The sequence below is a fragment of the Anabrus simplex genome, chromosome 8 (assembly GCF_040414725.1).
Source record: "Anabrus simplex isolate iqAnaSimp1 chromosome 8, ASM4041472v1, whole genome shotgun sequence".
In the NCBI taxonomy this organism is placed as follows: domain Eukaryota; kingdom Metazoa; phylum Arthropoda; class Insecta; order Orthoptera; family Tettigoniidae; genus Anabrus; species Anabrus simplex.
Genome location: NC_090272.1, coordinates 52,045,682 through 52,065,013, shown reverse-complemented (window position 1 = coordinate 52,065,013; position 19,332 = coordinate 52,045,682). Strand labels below are relative to the sequence as shown.

General features: G+C 37.7%; 1 protein-coding gene and 1 non-coding gene across 3 annotated transcripts in view; both read right to left on the bottom strand.

Annotated features, from left to right (window-relative positions):
* The window catches only part of LOC136879291 (glucose-6-phosphate 1-dehydrogenase), an 85,238-nt gene that overhangs the window by 44,759 nt on the left and 21,147 nt on the right, over positions 1–19,332 (bottom strand). For both annotated transcript variants that reach the window (XM_068228871.1, XM_068228872.1), the window contains 3 exons: positions 16,923–17,081; positions 10,860–11,079; positions 6,914–7,127 (listed from right to left, as the gene is read on the bottom strand). In XM_068228871.1, the coding sequence (XP_068084972.1) occupies positions 6,914–7,127; positions 10,860–11,079; positions 16,923–17,081 (593 nt within the window). The remainder of the gene's footprint in view (positions 1–6,913; positions 7,128–10,859; positions 11,080–16,922; positions 17,082–19,332) is intronic.
* On the bottom strand, positions 13,949–14,025 carry TRNAS-CGA (transfer RNA serine (anticodon CGA)). The gene has a single exon. It is a non-coding gene; the product is annotated as a tRNA-Ser (tRNA).

The window sequence follows — 19,332 nt, the reverse complement described above, 5'->3', positions numbered from 1 at the left end:
GACTCGCTTGCAAAGAGAATGTCTGTATTATAGAACAAAGAGGAGCACAAGACTGGCCACCGTGCCCCATACTGCCATCTGGTATCATTATTAGAACTACTATCGACCTGCCATACTCAGCCATATATCGATAGAACGAGGAAATCTGTGGGATGATATAGATGTTGATTCCCATAGGAAACCTGAAATATTTGTCCCGAATGAGTAAATTTATAATACCAATATAATGGTATTATAAATCTGCGGGAGTTTAAAATAATACGAAAATTACTGATACTGCTCTGAAAATCGGGAGATCGGTCCCGGGGATCGGGAGGAACGATGAAAAACGGAAGTCTCCCACTTAAATCGGGAGACTTGGCACGTCTGCTTACTCATTTGTCGACTGTTGAGATGGATCAGCCAATGTGTAGATATTAGCAGTCATATGATGGTACGGCCGTGGTTGTATGGGTCACTGAATATGTGAAAGAAGAAAGAAAAGAGAAGTTGTAAGACTGGAATGTGATATGCCTCTAACTTAATGGATAATTGACAGCACTTACTCCCTTGCTCCTCGCCCTCGTGATCACGCCACTAGGAAAGTTAGAAGTGCACTGATCGTCTGTGTTTGTGTGGAGCTTGTTGCTGGATGACGCTAGCAGACAGGCTTGAGAAGGGGATGGTAACTTGATCTGGATTGGCTGTGAAGCAGATGTGTGAGAGGACAGGGGGGGGGGGATAATACATTATTGAACAATCCTCCCAAAATATATCCTTAGGATGAGGGGGTGGATAACCTCATAAAGAACATTTATCTTTTGTAAATTTTATAGCAGTGTTCTTAATGTGTTAAATAATAGTTTATGTGTTTTAACTCTTGACAACTGACATCAAATATACACTCCTCAACATTTGTTCATAAGCACTGTGTAACATTTCAAGACAATCCTTCAACTTAATGAATTGTGTATGTAGTTCCATTAAGACAATTTTGACTTCAAGGAACCAAACCAACCAAACCCCATGGCACTATAGCCCTTGAAGGGCCTTGGCCTACCAAGCGACCGCTGCTCAGCCCGAAGGCCTGCAGATTACGAGGTGTCATGTGGTTAGCACGACGAATCCTCTCGGCCGTTATTCTTGGCTTTCTAGACCGGGGCTGCTATCTCACCGTCAGATAGCTCCTCAATTCTAATCACATAGGCTGAGTGGACCTCGAACCAGCCCTCAGGTCGAGGTAAATACCCCTGGCCTGGCCGGGAATCGAACCCGGGGCCTCCGGGTAAGAGGCAGGCACGCTACCCCTACACCATGAATTATAATCATTATAAAATATCAAAGCCATTTCTTATTAAAAGTGCTGATGTAGTTATTTCATTATTATTATTATTATTATTATTATTATTATTATTATTATTATTATTTATATACAGTCGTATCAGCACACACTTTTTTAAAACATAACCGGTTTTCGGACACTAAGGTCCATCATCAGTGTTAAAATTTAAATTTAATGCACATGAGTGTGTCGTCAAAATTGGTTAAAATGAGTTTAAAATGTAGTCCTGTTGACATCAACTGTAAAATAAGAAAAAGAAAAAAACAAGTGTAAAAGTATGAAAATAATACATATATACAATGTTGTTGTAAAAGGTATGGACATACCATAGGAAGGGGTTTTCCTCGTGCTCTGGCTGTTGGTCGAGTACTGACAAACATTCAGCTTTAAGTACGGAACCGCGCTGCAAGTCACCTCAAGATTGTAAACAAAATGTTGTTTGCGACTGTTTCATTTAAAATTTTATCTGGATCCCTTGTCTGCGCCAAAAATATCTCAATGTTTTCACATGTATTTAATTCAAATCCATAATTACCCTTAAAAATTAATTTCATGTCTTTTTCGATCCCTAAAAAGCTGTGGTTATTGTTGTAAATGTGTTCTGTAAAAGCTGAATATCTGTTGTACTTTATTGCCTTGAAATGTTCTTGATATCTCTGATTTAAGGTTCGTCCAGTTCTTCCTATATAAAACATTTTACAGTCATCACAAGTGAGCCTGTATACTCCCGAATTGGTATATATATCTTTCTATTGACACTATGTGCATTATATATATGTTCTGATATTTTATTTCTGGTTCTAAATGCTGTTTTAAGTTGAAATTTCTTAAATATATTTGCGATTTTAAAAACTTGATTTCCAAAATATGTAAATGTTACAAATTGATTACCTTCATAGATTTTCTTTCTTTTCTTGTGTTTTTTTTTTTTAATATTGTCTATCATTTATGGGTTGTAGCCATTTGCTTTAGCAATTTGTTTTGTTTTTCTAATTTCTTTCAGTTTGTTTTCATTACTCAGGGGAAGTTTTAATAATCTATTAACATAGCTGTTGTAAGCTGGTTGTTTGTGAATTCCTGGGTGGTTGGAGTTTTTATTGATGGTGGTGATGGACTGTGTGACTGTGTGGGTTTCCTAAAAATATCAAAATCTATCCTATTATTGGTTTTGTTAATGTGAGGTCCAAGAAATTTAATAGATTTTTCTTGTAGTATCCTTCCCAGTGTGAGGACATTTTAACCTAATGAACAATAAGCGATTCCAGTGTAGATGTGATTACTGTAGGCCTGAAGACCTGTTTTTCCCTATCAACACTTAAGACTCATTCTATGGGAGACTTACTGTCAGGTACAGTTAATACTGCAATAATACAAGATTACATTTTTTAGTGAAGAACAGCAAAGTAGAGTTCCTTCATTCACAATGAATTGACAAAGCCCACAGGTAGGAAAAGGAAGTGACGATCAAATAAATACCATTGCCAACTCACAAGCATTGAAACGAAGAGAGTCGAGTACTAATGCTCGAAAAGATTCGTTTCTCCTTGTTTCCTTTTCTTTTTTCTCTGGAAATTATATTTTTGTTATAACGTCGCTTTTCCGTAATAATTTACCCCTTGACCGTAATGTCGTAATCGTGAGGGGAAATCCGTAATAATTACGGATAATCCATAACAGTTGGCATCTCTGATGTTATTGAATTATTTTTTTTATAATTTCGTCATAATAGTGGTGCTCTATAGGCCAAACTGTCGAAAGCCTTTTTTTTTTTTTTTTTTACTTCCGGATGTACAGAGTCTTGCTTGATGACATTGCTTGTTTGTGTGTTCTTGTGAAAAATATCATAAATGAGGTTGCCATTGCAACTTTTGATTGTTAAATTGAGAAAATTAAGAGTGAGATTTGGTTATGTTTCTACTGTAAATTTTACAAAAGGGTCTAATGTGTTGAGGTAGTCAAGTATGGTAGAAATGTTTGAGGTCTGTTCACCTATGATCATGAATATATCATCAACATTAGGTACCCTAAATTATATACAGTAAAACCTCGTTAAAAAGTTTCTGCAGGAGACAAGAAAAAAGAACGTGTTATGCGAGAAAATGTACTACTGAATATACGAATAAAAACTATCCAACAGGGATACGGAAACACTAGATAAGATATTTTCTGATATGAGGGCATTTTATGTCAAGTGTCGATGAGTAGGCCTACAATGAAAACTATATCTACCATTTCTATAAATGAAGAGGAAAAGTATTAAAAGGTATGGTAAACAGAGAGGACAAATATGAAAACTGTTTCTGCTGGGACTTATAAAATAGCAAGTGCAGTGAAAGGTGTGAAAAACACCAGACAACAAATATGAAAACATGCATGTGAGCCATTAAAAATATCAAAGTATTACAGTGAAAACTCTTTAATTCAAAGATGGTTAATTCAAAATACGTGTATTTCGAAGTAAATGCCATTCCCCAAATTCAATATAGGCCTTCATGTGTTATTTCAATCGGTTAATTTGAAATACAGTTAATATGTCATTTGAAGTGTTCCTCAGGTCCCTAAACTATGTAATTCGAGATCAGTACTGTAATCTGGTTGCTGTAGAGCAGCTAACACATAGTCATTGTTGACAACAACTAATGACAATGAGCAACTGTTTCGTATCCCTTAAGCAGTGCACCACTGACTTGTATTTCAGAAAAGAATGACATTGTTTCTCAGTATTTGCCCAATGGGGAAGATGAGGAAATGTGTTATTGCTGGAATGTAATTCCTATGTTGGCTACCAAGTTAGAATAACTTTATACTGGCCACCCTGTCATACATAGTTTTTTCACATTTCCATTTATTTTCGTGTGCTTTGAACATCGACAAGGTACTGATGGTTTTCAAATGAAGTCAAATAGAATATTGTGTGTGCATTGTATCAGGATGTAAATATGATTGCATCCTGGATTATAATCAGCTTACAATACTTATTAACAACAAAGAGATGTTCTTACAAATTTAGTTTACAAAAAAAAAAATGTGTTAATGAATGTGAGAAACTGCAGAAACTGCACATAACATTGTCTCTTGAGTACATGATACAGTGGTTTAGAAAATTCCAGGTTACAACCGTTCAGGTGACATGGCAAAAAATCTCTTTCCATTTCAAACACTGGACACTAAAATATCAAATGATGCACTGTCTGAACTGATCCACAAAAGCATAAGTAGCCATCTGTAACATTAAGTTTAAAACATTCTAAATACGATTTAAATTTTCCATGACCAGTTAAAAATTGAGTTAAAACAAAGTTCGGCACTAATACTTCACACAATAGTCGATTTTGAACTTCCGTAAAAAATATTTCTCACGTAACAGATCCTTTCAAACTACAATACTTATGCGAGTACTTCATACTATAGATAAATGCAGGATTTATTTTTCTGCATAAATATCAAATATAAAGCACCACAGACCAGAAACGATTTGGTGGCGCACTTAACCCAATTTCTGGTCTGTCAACCATGCATACTTGTCAATTTCAAAGTTCTTGTTGCATCCCCTTTTTATTACTGTATGTATTCTTTTCATGATTGTAGACACTGCCTGTGAATTGTTTCCTACTGTCTATTGCAATTCGCTATAATCGCACATCCTTTCTACCAATAACAAGTGATCAACAATCGTTTTGTTGCTTCAGTTTATCATATTGTATTTACAAAAAAGTAATCAAAATAATGGATAGGTGTGTCTAAACACTCAGGAAGAGCGGACCAGCCAATTAAGGTACGTAAATTTTAAGACTGATGAGACCGGGACTTCTTTATTATTATGTGCTGTAAGTCTCTGTACCGTAAACCCAATTTTTGCACCTTCCTTTATTTCTTGTATTCTAGACTGAAAAAAAAAAAAAAAAAAAGGGGAATTATTAACTTTCTTACAATTTCTGCTCTATTCGTCTCAACGATCAGACGTATCTGGGTTCGAGTCATGAATACAATACTAACTTACATATTTTCAATTTTTTTTTTTTTTTTTTTGTTCATTTAATTTGAAGTTACGTAATTTGAAGTCCGATATTTTTTTTTTTTTTTGGTGTGGATCTCGATCACTTTGAATTATTGACATTTTACTGTATTGCAGACCACTCTCTTTCTAAAACAAATGTTAATAGAAGCCTTTTATTTCAGATCAGTGGGTTATTAAACATTTTCTGGTCACACTCTTAGACAATGAATTGGAAATTACACTCGACTATGTACACCTGCGAGGAATGACTTTGGCTGCCATATTGAATCCGATACAACTTGCTAGTGATTTTACGTCGCACTGACACAGATAGGTCTTGTAGCGACGATGGGATAGGAAAGGCCCAGGAGCGGGAAGGAAGCAGCCGTGGCCTTAATTAAGGTGCAGCCCCAGCATTTGCCTGGTGTGAAAATGGGAAACCATGGAAAACCATCTTCAGGGTTGCCGACAGTGGGACTTGAACCCACTATCTCCCAGATGCAAGCTCACAGCCATGCGCCTCTGACGCACGGCCAACTCTCTCGATCCGACAAAAACGTTGACCAACTCGAGTGATCAAGTCAAACTCAAAGGTGGGAGTTTCAACATTCGCAACCTCTGCGCGCACTTTAAGATGCGGACACCAGTTCACTTGCTAACAGATTTTAATTTAGTCTTCATTAGTAAGGAATTTCACAACCTTCTCCACATCCATAACTAGGCTATCACAAGACAAATATTCACCGCGCTAGTCAATTTCACGCAATTATTTTCCTAATCCAGATATAGGCTACCATATCACAAGTCAAAAAATTCGCTACACTTCTTTAAAATAACATTGTCTTAGGATTTCGCCACAAATGATCTTTGCTCCAATACGGCTGATGATGACCCCTAGATGGGTCGAAACTAGTACCGTGTAATTTGTAATTTTGTGAATATATTGTAGTATTGAAAAGGTGGAAACGTTTACGTTGTTATTATTACTACTTATATATTACACTTCACTTAACCACTCGACACAAAAAAAATTTCTAACTTCTAAAATAGAATGCGAAATACAAGCACAAAGAGGCTCAGTGTGTTATTCAGCAATCTTGCTGCTAACTGGCAATCGAATTTGAACATTTCTGAGGCTAACGACTATTTCCCCGAATGTGCAACTTATCCTGTGAAGTTCAGGAATTCAAGGCCTGTTCTTGTAATCATGCAACTGTGGCAACGGCTCTTAACCAAATTCAAAATCACGTTTGTTTCACAAAGGATTGCAAATGACATATTTTCAGGGCTAGGAAGAAGGTGATCGTACTAAGCAGTAATAACAAAAATTCCTAATGCGATAAGCAAGGTATTTTTGTATAAATTTAATAAGATGAGAATCAGGCCTTCGAATTTACGATGTGCTAAGCGGGTAAATGTGTTCATAAAAAACACACTAATGAGGTTTCATTGTACCTTTAATTTTACTGGATATACCAAAATAATTTCAACTTAAAATTTTAAACAAAGACAGGAATATAACACATAGAATAAACATATTAAAAGGTCAGTGGTAGAGGAAGGTTTTATACTGAAACAAAACAAAATGAACAAACCTTTTCCACATCTCAGGATGAAAGGAACACCATCCCAACGTTCATTGCGGATCTTCAAGACAGCCAAAGCAAATGTTGGGGTGTCCGAACTGTCACTAGAAATATCCTCTAAGTAACTTTGTTTCATTTCCCCTTCTCCATCAGGGTCACCCACATACTGTCCTAACACAACATCCTCAATAGTCACTTCTGGTATGAAGCGCAAAACTTTCACCTGAAAGATAAAATATATTATCAACATGTGCCAACATTCAACAGTAAAAACTGACGAGAATTTTTTTTCAAACAAATGACAATGGTGCATTATTTCTATGAGTAATCTCAATGCAGGACTGTGTTAGACTATGTTCAGCTAACGTGACTCAAAAATTGAATGATGTTCAACTGAGAAACCCTGCGGAAACATTCTCAAAGTCTACACCTTCCGTAGTGTGATGCATGATGTATTAAGGAAGAGGCTGAAAAGGCACAGATATGCCTCAAATACAGATGTTAAGTTACTGGGGTGTGATCTTTTTTTACTTATCGTATGGCTCTTAGTGCCAGGAGTGTTCGAGGACATGTTCGGCTCACGTGGTACAGGTCTTGCCCAATGGCAACCTGCACGTCTGGGTGTGAAATGATGATGATGATGATGATGATGACGATGATGAGATAGAGAGAGGGTGAAACCCGGTGTCGGCACATAGCCTACTCCTATCGAATAACACCAAGGGGTCTGCTCAAAGCTTTATGGCCTTGCCCAACGAACAAATCACCATCAACAGTGTCATATGCCCTCACTCCATATGAGCGCTGCAGAGAGGTTTGGAACTGAATCCAGGCATTTGGCACGCAATCTAGTGGTTAGAAATTGTATACCACCACCTTCCCTACCCTGAAGATATCCCAAATTATGGGACAAAACATGTATGTGTTTAATGTTTTAGTGAACTAATATTCACTGATTGTATTGTGCTAAAAAGGTGCACAATTACATCTCTCGATTAATTGAATAATTGATTTCAATACGGAAGTAAATATGAAATATATTTGATGTAACATTCTGATGGTGAAAACTATTTTGACCAATAGGGCTCAAACCGGCTAACCACAGTGTCACATCATACAGACTTGACGCTTTAATGATTATGGCCACAGGTGGGCTACTGGGGCATGACGATAGCTGCCGACTGCAGTTCGAACCCAACAAATGTTCTGGGGATTTTGAAATTAGAAGTTACATCACTGTGGTTCAGAGATTACAATATTGTGAGACAATGAAGGCCAAGTGTGCAGGGGCTGACGGAAGGTGTTGATGCCAGCAGAGCAATGACAATGTGAAAGGAGGCCAGTGAAAAGCAAAACTATAGCTTCGATGAACTGTTGAGGCGGGCGATAAGGAAGCTAGCTGACCTTCTTAGAAGATGCTGTGAACAGGCCAATGAAAGTAAGGCTTCTGGAATGATCTGGATGAGAAAAGTGCAAGAGTATACTCGAGAATCTTCCATGAGCCTATAAAAAGAGTGAAGCCAGAGAGAGTGAGTGAACCACAAGACAGTCACCTAGACAGTAGTACAGCCGAAATTACACCTAACGAGTACTGGGCCGAGTCACTCACTTTGTTACTTGGCCGAGTAACTTATGGAGGAGTATATGTGATCAAATGAGGAAATAGACAGTGCATTGAAATCTTCGAAGAGTATGATAACATGGTACTGCGAAGGTGGAAAATGAGAAAAATTAAGAGAATTTTTAAACACTATTGCAACTTATCATACCCGCCATAATAGAGAACATTGACAATGAAATTAGCAATAATAGAAAACTATTATGGACTAGACCATGGCTATTAAGAAGAGATAATAAAGGAGGAACTGCAACCCTATTATGAGAATTTGAAATTGAAGATCTCAAAGAATATATTTCATGAGATTGGGGTTATATCAATTTGATTTTGTGCTTGAATCGATAACTCCTCATATTTAAAAAGCAGACCCTGGTTTACAAGCTCTAATTCCAGCAAAAGTGAAATTACAGGTTACTTTATGTTTTCTTGCAACAGGAGCCAGCTATCATTATTTACAATATTTTTTCAGTGTGTCACAATTGAGGAAATCAAATTAAAGAGCGCCAGACAACACAGTAACACTCCTACACAACTGACTTGGCTGATTACACTAATCGAGTGAAGAGCGAGTGAAGCACTGAGGTGAGTGGGCAGGTGGTGGGGGTACTTATTCAGCCAAGCTGTCCAATGTCTTTCCCTAATCACTCATTCACTACTAGGCTGAATATTTACTGTACTTATCCCATGCACTGCCTCAGCCCAGTACACGGTAGGTGTAATTCTGGCTTAAGTTATTCCTAACAGCATCAGTGAGGAGTGAGACAGTCAATGCTATGCCAAGTGCAGTGTATAAGTCGAGTTGTGGCGTGAACTGCTCCAGGGATAACACTGTGCTGCAAGAGATCCTGCTGGAGAATAGGAGCTTGATGCATCAGACAACTGTGTGGCCCGGTAAGTGAGCAAATACAAAACGTATGACATGGAAAACTCAAACTCAAGACTATTTGCAAAATAACTAACTGGCAGCTTAATATAAACAAGAAACATTCTGAAGATTTCAGCAAGGCTGCATGGGGAAAATGGTGAGAGCTGCACTTGAAAGATGGGAGAGGGGAGTAACAGTAAATAGTCAGAAGATATCAAACTTGAGATTCATCAATGATACTATACCCCCATGAGAGCAGGCAAGGAAGAATTAACAGTTCCACTCAAAAAGAGCTGAGGATGAAAGTAACAAATTGGGTCTGGAAATCAACCCACCAGAAAACAAAAGTACGAAAGTGGATAGTAATACTTAACCTACTTTCTGAACAATGTATTCATGGGAGTCTTGAAACTGTGTCAAAATTGATATACCTAAGCTCAAATATTACCAACTATAGAAACTGCAACAAGGAAATCAAGCGCAGAATTGCAAAGGCCAAGAGTCACAACTCAATCCCAATTACATTTTCTATGGTTAGTCTGCATTCTCATATTCTCCATATTCCTTAAAGGTGCTGGGATGTGGACTGTTATTGCATTAGATAGGAAGAAATAGATGCTTTTGAGATGTGGTGTTGGAGAATAGTGCTCCATATTTCTATGACAGAATATAAAACAAACAACTCTATTTTAAATGATCTGAAAATTGAGAAGTCGTTGTCCACTTTCTATCCCCAACAAAAACTGCAGTTACTGGTCATGTTGCATGTAGAGGAGGAGAATCTCTGGTGAAGGTGGTGGTGTTCAGTCAAATAACCAGTAGAAGACCAAGTGGGAAAGTGCCTCTACAATGGTCCATTTTTGTTTTTTCACGTCGCACAGATAGGTCTCATGGCGACGATACGATAGGAAAAAACTAGGAGTGGGAAGGAAGCAGCCATGGCCTTAATTAAGGTACCGCTCCAGCATTTGCCTGGTGTGAAAATGTGAAACCACAGAAAACCATCTGCAGGGCTGCCGGCAGTGGGGTTCGAACCCACTATCTCCCGCATGCAAGCTCACAGCTGTGCAACCCTAACCGCATGGCCAACTCGCCCGGTACAATGGTCCAACAAAATCAAAAGTAGTATTGGCCCTACAATTATTACTGCATAGACGAAAGCTCAAGAGAGAACGAGATAGAGAACTCAAAAATATAAAGGAAGATATGATCCTATGAGAGAGAGATAAAGAGAGGGGGGGGGGGGGGGGGGATAATAAATTTAATCCACAGAAAAGCACATTACCTCTCTGAATAGCCATTTCAAATGTAAGCATTTAGGCCAGTAAGCTTATCTTTTTGATATGCACATGCTTATTCCTAATTAAAAATGCTCATAATTATAATAATGTTCCACTGCCATACAGTATTATTCAAAGCCCTTGCTAGCTAAATCAGAAAGTACATACTGGCTCCGTGAAAAATGTTCTTACCTTCTCATCGCGAATATCATCTGGGTGAAGAGTAACAGGTTTCTCCATTGCGACCAGACTCAGTATCTGAATAAGATGATTTTGCATTACATCACGAATGATACCATAACTGTCGAAGTACTTCTTCCGTCCCAAAGCACCAATATCTTCCTTACAGATTATTAAAACACTAGCTATAGATTTCCTACACCAATTTGGGGAAAAGACTGTGTTTCCAAACCTAGAAAGAAAATATTACAATTGATTATCTCCTCTTGGACAAAGTATTAAACAAAAGTGATAGAGAAAGTTCCTCAGTTCTCAGGGTAAGATATCAGTATAAAAGGGTTTCTAGACCCAGGCCAAAACTTGATAATCAGGCAGTGTGGAAGTGGATTTTCAGGAGTTTTGTTTCTATGACTTAATATTCCAGAGCTTAGTTCTCAATTTTCATCTCTGTATGTTGCTGCCAGAAAGTGTTGTGTGGAAATATTTCAAAAGATACTGTAGAATGTAAATTTTGAACGTGAAAGGTTAAGTCGTTAAAAAATTCATCAAATATGATGAACCATCTGATGGTATAAAAAACAAAATATATTTACTAGGTAATATCACTTGTTTTACATCTTTTTTTTTTCTTTACGTCGCACTGACACAGATAGGTCTTATGGCGACGATGGGACAGGAGAGGGCTAGGAGTGGGAAGGAAGCCTCCGTGGCCTTAATTAAGGTACAGCCCCAGCATTTGCCTGGTGTGAAAATGGGAAACCACGGAAAACCATATTCAGGGCTACCGACAGTGGGGTTCGAACCCCCTATCTCCCAAAGACTGGATACTGGCCGCACTTAAGAGACTGCAGCTATCGAGCTCGGTGTTTTACATTTACTGAGATATAAGTTACTTGGTACCTTGTTAGCTTGCCACCTTCACAAGCTTTTAGTTTATGTTAACAAAATGTATCTTTGATCATATATCCATAGATGGCTGATGACGTCACATGCTTGAAGCAAAGATCTCAATCAGCTGACTGGTGGGTAGCGCGAGAGTTTTGAACATTGTGTTATAGGCGAGAACAGTGATCAGCATACTTAAAAGTGACTTTTAGCTACTGTTAATGAAGCGATGGTGCACTATTGCGTAGCATATGGTTGCAAGGAGACCTTCAAAAGAGGATCTGGCATTTCCTTTCAGGGGTAAGTAAATATTTACCTAAATATCTCTGGTTTCTTAGACAGTCACAGACTATGATAATGTAAAGGGTTTCATACAGTTGTTGTCAGATGTCTGTAGAATACGTACAATTACATGTAATTTATTTTATTGGTTACAGTTCGTTTCCCAGTTACAACAATTTTGGATATTGTGCTTTAATTGATTTCAGTTTTCCTGCTGATGAGACAAGAAAAAAGCAATGGGTAGTTGCATTAAGAGAGAATTTCTTGCCTGGAAAGCATTCAAGATTATGCTCTAAGCATTTTTTCACTGGAATGTTTTGATAATGAAGCATTTGGTGTGGGAGTTAAACTGAAGCCAAATGCAGTACCAACAATTTTTAATTCTCCACCCCACCTTTTACCAGGTGAGAAGAGGAGAAACCCTCCTTGTGAAGAGGAAACTTCAAGTGGATCCTGTTGCATCAACAAGTTGTGTGTGAGCAGTTTTTTTTTTTTTTTTTGGCCTGTCATCCTTATGTGAAACATATGTGTTTAAGACATTTAACATACTGTTCAACTGCAACATCTATTGCAGCATATTAGGTTACTCTTATATTACACATAGGTAAGACATTTTTGTTGTTGACCCTTATAATTTTCATATTTTTTCAGTGCTCCTCAGGAAGAGGAGAATGAGTCTCTTCCTAAAACAAAGGTGTTCAGAAAATCTTATGTTGGTGATTACACTGAGGAAATGGTAAAGTCACCAAGGAAAGCCCGGCCTTCATGCAGGTTGCCAAGAAAGTTATTCGTAAATCCCATAAGAAGCTAAAATTGGAAAGACAGAAGTATTGGCAAGCTATTAATCAGTTGCAGAAAGGGAAAGCCTTAGTAAACCATCTCATGGAGAAAATTATAACTGAAGATGCTGCGTGCACGCTTGAGGTAAGAAAACAACAGCTTAAATAATTTTTTCGGTTTCCCTATAACCGCATAGCCTTTGGTGGTGCTATTGGAGGATCCAACCAGTCTCTGGGTTGATGACCTAACAGACAGACAGGCAGGCAGACACACATACATAAAATTTGGAGCCTTTTGAAGTCTGTAATTTGTTCTTATTGTATCACAATCTCTGTTAAACAAATATTTCAAGAATAATGTAATACCATAAATAGACTTGTGAAAAAGCATAATGTACCTTTTAACTTCTGTTGTTCCAGAAATGTCTTTCTCCTGCTGCTGCCCAACATCTGATGTGAACAAAGGATGGTGATACAAGAGCAGAGTATCCTCCTGAACTACACTGCTTTGCACTTAGATTGAATTTCTATTCAAGTCGTGCATACAACTACTTGAGGGATGTATTTCCTCATGGTTTCCACCATCCAAGTACACTGTGGAAGTGGTATCAGTCAATGTATGGTAGGCCAGGATTCAGTTCAGAGGCTGCAACTGCTCTCATTTCGAAAGGGAAGGAGATGGCTATCAATGGAAAGCTCCTAGTGTGTGTACTGATGATGGATGAAATGTGCATCCGGAAGCACATTGAATTTGATGGAAAACAATTTGTTGGTTATGTGAATTGTGGTACTGAAATCCAGGACTAGGATTTAGCCGAAGCCAAAGAGGCTTTAGTATTTATGGTGGTCTCACTAAATGGACATTGGAAAATTCCAGTGGGTTACTTTTTTATTAACGGTTTAAGTGGCTCAGAGAGAGCCAACCTAGTGATTGAGTGCCTTAAATTTTTAAATGACCTAAATATAATTGTAGTGTCACTTACTTTTGATGGTGCTGCTTCTAATTTATCCATGGCCCATTGTCTGGGAGCTTCTTTTGATGAAAATAATGTGGTGAACTGGTTTGAAAATCGAAACAAACTTTCAACGTATTAGGTCGTGTTACGTACATGTAGTACGTGTTGAAGAGATGTTAAGTACAGAACAAAAATGGCCAGCCAGACACCAGTGGGATCCGAACCCACAACCTCCCGATTTCGCGTCGGTTGCTCTACCAATTGAGCTATGGTGGCCTAGGCCATCTTTGTTCTGTCTGGAAGGATCTGAGCTACAGGTCTGGCACTGCTGCTAGCACACTGTAGAGTGCGTTTAAGTCGCCCGTTGTGGGGCATGTCAATGAATATTGAATTTTCATGACCGCATTGTAATCGAAACAGACTTTCAACGTATTAGGTCGTGTTACGTACATGTAGTACGTGTTGAAGAGATGCTGTGGGTTCGGATCCCACTGGTGTCCGGCTGGCCATTTTTGTTCTGTACTTAACATCTCTTCAACACGTACTACATGTACGTAACACGACCTAATACGTTGAAAGTCTGTTTCGATTACAATGCGGTCGTGAAAATTCAATATTCATTGGTTTGAAAATCCCTCAAATGATTCTAAAGTGCTTATTCTTCTAGATGCCTGCCATGTCTGTTGGGCTCACCAGGTGCTCCGATTCACCTTGATCTTCTAAATGACATCCCACCGTATCCGAATTATGTCTTTGCTTGGGTTTTTTATCCAAGCCGGTGGATTTATTAGTTAGATTCTTCATGTGTGGTTGACTGTCTTGATCTTCCGATTGAAACATTTCTGACCAAAGTCAGGGTTTACAATTCTAGATGTGATCTAGAAAGGTGAAAGATAACCCCAGATGTTCAAGGGTTCTGGGTTGGCATTTCCTCCCAACCCAATGAGCTATGGTTTTCCCGCCAATACTTCGGTGGCTAATTGTAGTGGTATCCCACAGGGCAATGGGGTCGCCACATCTCTATGCCTAATTAATTCTTAAAATTACTTTTATATTGGCATGTCATGTTTCTGTAGTTTGGGATGTTTTCTTTTCTTCAGATATTACCCCCAATTTTTAGCTAGTTGCTTTACGTCGCACCAACACAGATAGGTCTTTTGGCAAAGATGGGACAGGGAAGGGCTAGGAGTGGGAAGGAAGCGGCCGTGGCCTTAACTAAGGTACAGCCCCAGCATTTGCCTGGTGTGAAAATGGGAAACCATGGAAAACCATTTTCAGGGCTGCCGACAGTGGGGTTCGAACCTACTATCTCCCGAATACTGGATACTGGCCACACTTAAGAGACTGCAGCTATCAAGCTCGGTCCCAATTTTTAGGCCTACTTCATATGGGGCATGTGCATTAGTTTATGTTGGGCTTTAAACTAAGCTTAATTTAGTAGGTGGCAGTGGAATGAAATTTTACCTGTGTAGCATTTTATGTATCCCTTTATTATTATTATTATTATTATTATTATTATTATTATTATTATTATTATTATTATTATTATTTTGTTATTGTTCAAGCAGCATATAATAACAGATCCCTGCTTCATAGGCATAAATAAGTACTATAACCAGTGCCAATTGATATGCAGTTGCCCTACATTATTGTGAATTTTTACAACTTATGATAAGTGAATATTTCTTGTTATGGTACCTGTTTATCGCTTACCCTGGAGAGTTCATTTCTGTTGCCATCTGTTGGTGTGTATGGTTCATTTAAGTATGATACCTGTGTTCTTTTCTTTCCATAATGGTCCTGTAGGCTATGTGTCACTCTTTGTGTCTTGTGTTGGTCATTGGATTGAAGTAGGCCTATTTCAGTTAAAAGTACACCAAGCATGGTAAATACATTATTTTAAAGCTGTTTATGAAAGTTATAAAGTGTTTATTGTAGATGTCAGTCGCATTAATATTTAAAATTAGGCTACATTTCCTTATGGACAACTTTCAAAAGTTACCTTTCAGCTTTTAATCCCAATATGATGCGGTAATTGGAAAAAGTTACTTGTCTCTTACATTATAATAAATAATTAACATTAAATTAGTGTTACTCACGGGGATGTAATACCTACAAAAATACAATCATAATGATGGTGTATCCTATCGTAGGTCCCTTTTGGTTTTAAGGATTTCTGCCATAATTACGCATTTATGTCCACGGTTTTTATTGTCATTTACGCTTAACCACAACAGCAAAGCAGGGTACATCTCATATTCCGATTTTGTCACCTTTTCGAATGTCACTGTTCGACAATCTCCTTATATCCTCTCAGAATCTGCTTCGAACTACCCACCAGCCAGCTGATCGTGATGTTGGCTTCACGCCGCAACATGGAAGAGGTGGCGCTATGCGCACTCTATACAGTACTAATGCTCTAAGAAATGTATAGACACAGGATATGGATTAGTAATCATTATTAACAAAATCTAACACATTCTAATCAAACCTTAACACAGCTTATACAGTATTTAGTGACTTGTTGTACACTAACCTCAAGGTGTGTGCAACAAAGGCAAAAAGCTTTTTTACCAATTTATCTCTTTGTTTAGTTAGGCCACTTGAGTAGGGCCTACTTGGATTGCAATTCTATAACTTCCAAATTTTGTCACAATGATCGTTTCCCTCCCAAATTATTGAGTAGGCCAATGATTATCAGCTATGGTAATGATGTACTGTATGTGAAAATTTTGCAAGCAAAGAAAGTAAGCATGTACTACTTACTTTATCAGGTAGCAGAAAGGACCTGTTGAAAACTTGACAAAATCGTCTGAAGCTAATACAAGTGAAGCTTGTATAAAAGATCAATTTCCTTTCACCAATAAAAGTGTACCCCAGCTCGAGAATTCCTTGAGGGTTAAAAAAAAAGTCAAGCCAGGCATTCATTTCTTTGCACCAGAAAAGTGTTCAAATCACAGGGAGATTCCTATGGCCAGGCTTCTGTCTTGCAGCTATTAAGCAATGGTAAAGATTTTCAAGGTACATGTATATATTTTTTTCATTATTTCCCCTGGTATATGATCTTATTCATCACTCAATTGTTCTTTTCCTTGTCTCAAAACCTGTCTAGGTATTTTGATCATTCTATTCAGCTTATTAATAACAGATTAAGTCAATAAATGCATACCTACCTTAAAGTAAGAAGATTTTGAACCATTTCCTTGCCAAGGTAATGATCTATTCGATAAATCTGATCCTCAGAAAAGAGTTTTGCCATATGCTGTGTTAACATATTGGAAGAATGGCTGTCATGTCCAAAAGGTTTCTCAATGACGATCCGAGTCCAGCCCCTAGTATGGAAATAAAATAGCAGATTGATATAAGAGTTCATAAAAATTGAGACAATTGGTGGAACTATATAGACTGGACTGACCTAAGAATACAAGATGGAGAAATATATAAATAATTAATTAATAATCATATTTAACCAAATTACATCACAATAGCATTTTTTACTACTTTCTTTCAGGTATAGCCAGTTCAACCATAGGTTTATAAACATTTATCCTTCAGATGAATGCAATTTAAATTTGGTGCCAGCTGCTACAGTTGTTTCTTGACCTCTTCAGTCTTCTCCTAAAACTGGATGTATTCTTCTTCGTCTTCTAGTCATCTCCACGCAGAATGTTGGTGACCATCATGAAGCAATTTTTCCTATTTTGTGTTTCCCGTATAAGAGATACCATATTGTAGATATCGAACCATTGTCGGAGATTCTGTGTCTAGGATAAACTTCACTGTCCATTTCCACATTTCCCTTCTACAGTAGCATGCAAATTAATCTGAACAAGATACAGAAAAGTTTTCTCATAACTAAAGTCATAAAAGCTACTAGAAATCAGTTCAACAATTACAAAAAGTCATATCTTAATGTTTTACGTGACCTCCTTTGTGCTTCAAAACAGCATCAATGCAATTTGGCACAGATTCCATCAATTTCTGAAAATATTATTCATTTCTTCATCATCATGAAACCACACCTTGATAAGCAAACATAACTTATCATGCTTACTTTTGCTAATCTATTAAGTTTTGCCATTCACTGGTCACTCTTCTTTCAAATGGCCTATAAATTTTCAAAGGGGTTGATACTGTAAACCATCCACTTCATAGCTTCTGTTGTGCTATATAGCTTAATATACCCAGGTCGTATCGCATATCAACTAACCATTCGATGCACAAATAAGTGTTGCACAAACTTTTGAATTCTTGGAATAACATTAAATTTCACCACAAATATCATTAGCCTTAACATACAAGATACAACTAGCAATTTCCAGTTCAAACACGGTGCTATAAGCAGACAGTTCACATTCTACGTTCCAAGTTATGGGAACAGAAAAAAGAACAAAGACATTTTCTAGTCATCAAGTTTTAACCAAAATAGACATAGGTAAGTTCTTAACCTCCCTCCCCCACACCCCACCCTCTCACCCCTACACAAGTTTTTAAAGATCTAACCTAAAAAGTTTTTAATATGTTAGAGACTGTTTTAAGATTCATATGGAATTGTATGTCTCTGTACTTTCATGAATTTCTACCTGAACCAAAAAGTGTAACTGATGATGTTTAGTCAATCTAAACAAAACATGTACTACTTGTAAATTAAATTTGATGAAGGCAAAATAAAAACTATCGATTACATGGAACAATTTCTCTGCTTGATTTACTGGGGTTGATTTTGGGCGAGTTGCCAGGCCAAGGGGGCACCTCAATGTTTTTGTCTTCAAAGAAATTGCTGACCTTTTTGGACTTGTGGTATGGTACAAATCTTGTTGAAAAACACTTTTGCCCCCTGAAGAGATTTTTGTAATTCAAGCACTACCCTCCTTCAAAGGATTTCTATGCACTGGTCACTGTTCGTCATGCCTTTAATGGGGACTAATAAAGGTCCTGGCCCCTTGTAGGAATAAACCACCTCAGAACATCATTTTTGGAGGATGTTTAGGTTCTTGTGGAATATTGGCCAGTGATGTTTCCTGTGATATGATGTTTGTCTATGCACATAAGGAACACGCTGTCCATAAACTTTGAAATAGTTTTTATCTGAAAATACGACTCTTCCATTCCAAAGTCCAATCTTTACGTAGTTTAGCCAATATCAACTGCTTTTTGCACAGTCTACCAGAAGCTGCTGCTTTGCAAGTCCGCACACTCTTCTTCGTGCTTCCAACAGTCTGTGGTAAACTGATGTAATGTGAACATTTTGTCTACCCTGACATAAATCTCAATTTAGACCAATAACTGAGAGCCTGGGGTTTGTTTTACTCTTCCTAATCAGTAAACAGTCTTCTTTTCGTATAGTCTAATGCCCGTTGCTAATGGTAAAATGTTTTGTAAAATTTGTTGTACAGCTAATTTTATAAAAATATGACGAAAACAAGTTGTGTTGTTCATGGTAAAATTATTTTATAAAATCCATGGAAGCATTAGAGTGGCAATTTATGAACCAAATTCTGAATGCGCTGCCAAGAATTGACTTTGAAGCCCGTTTATCTTCGCCTTCACATCAGCCTGGCTTGTGTTCGGCCAAACTTGTTA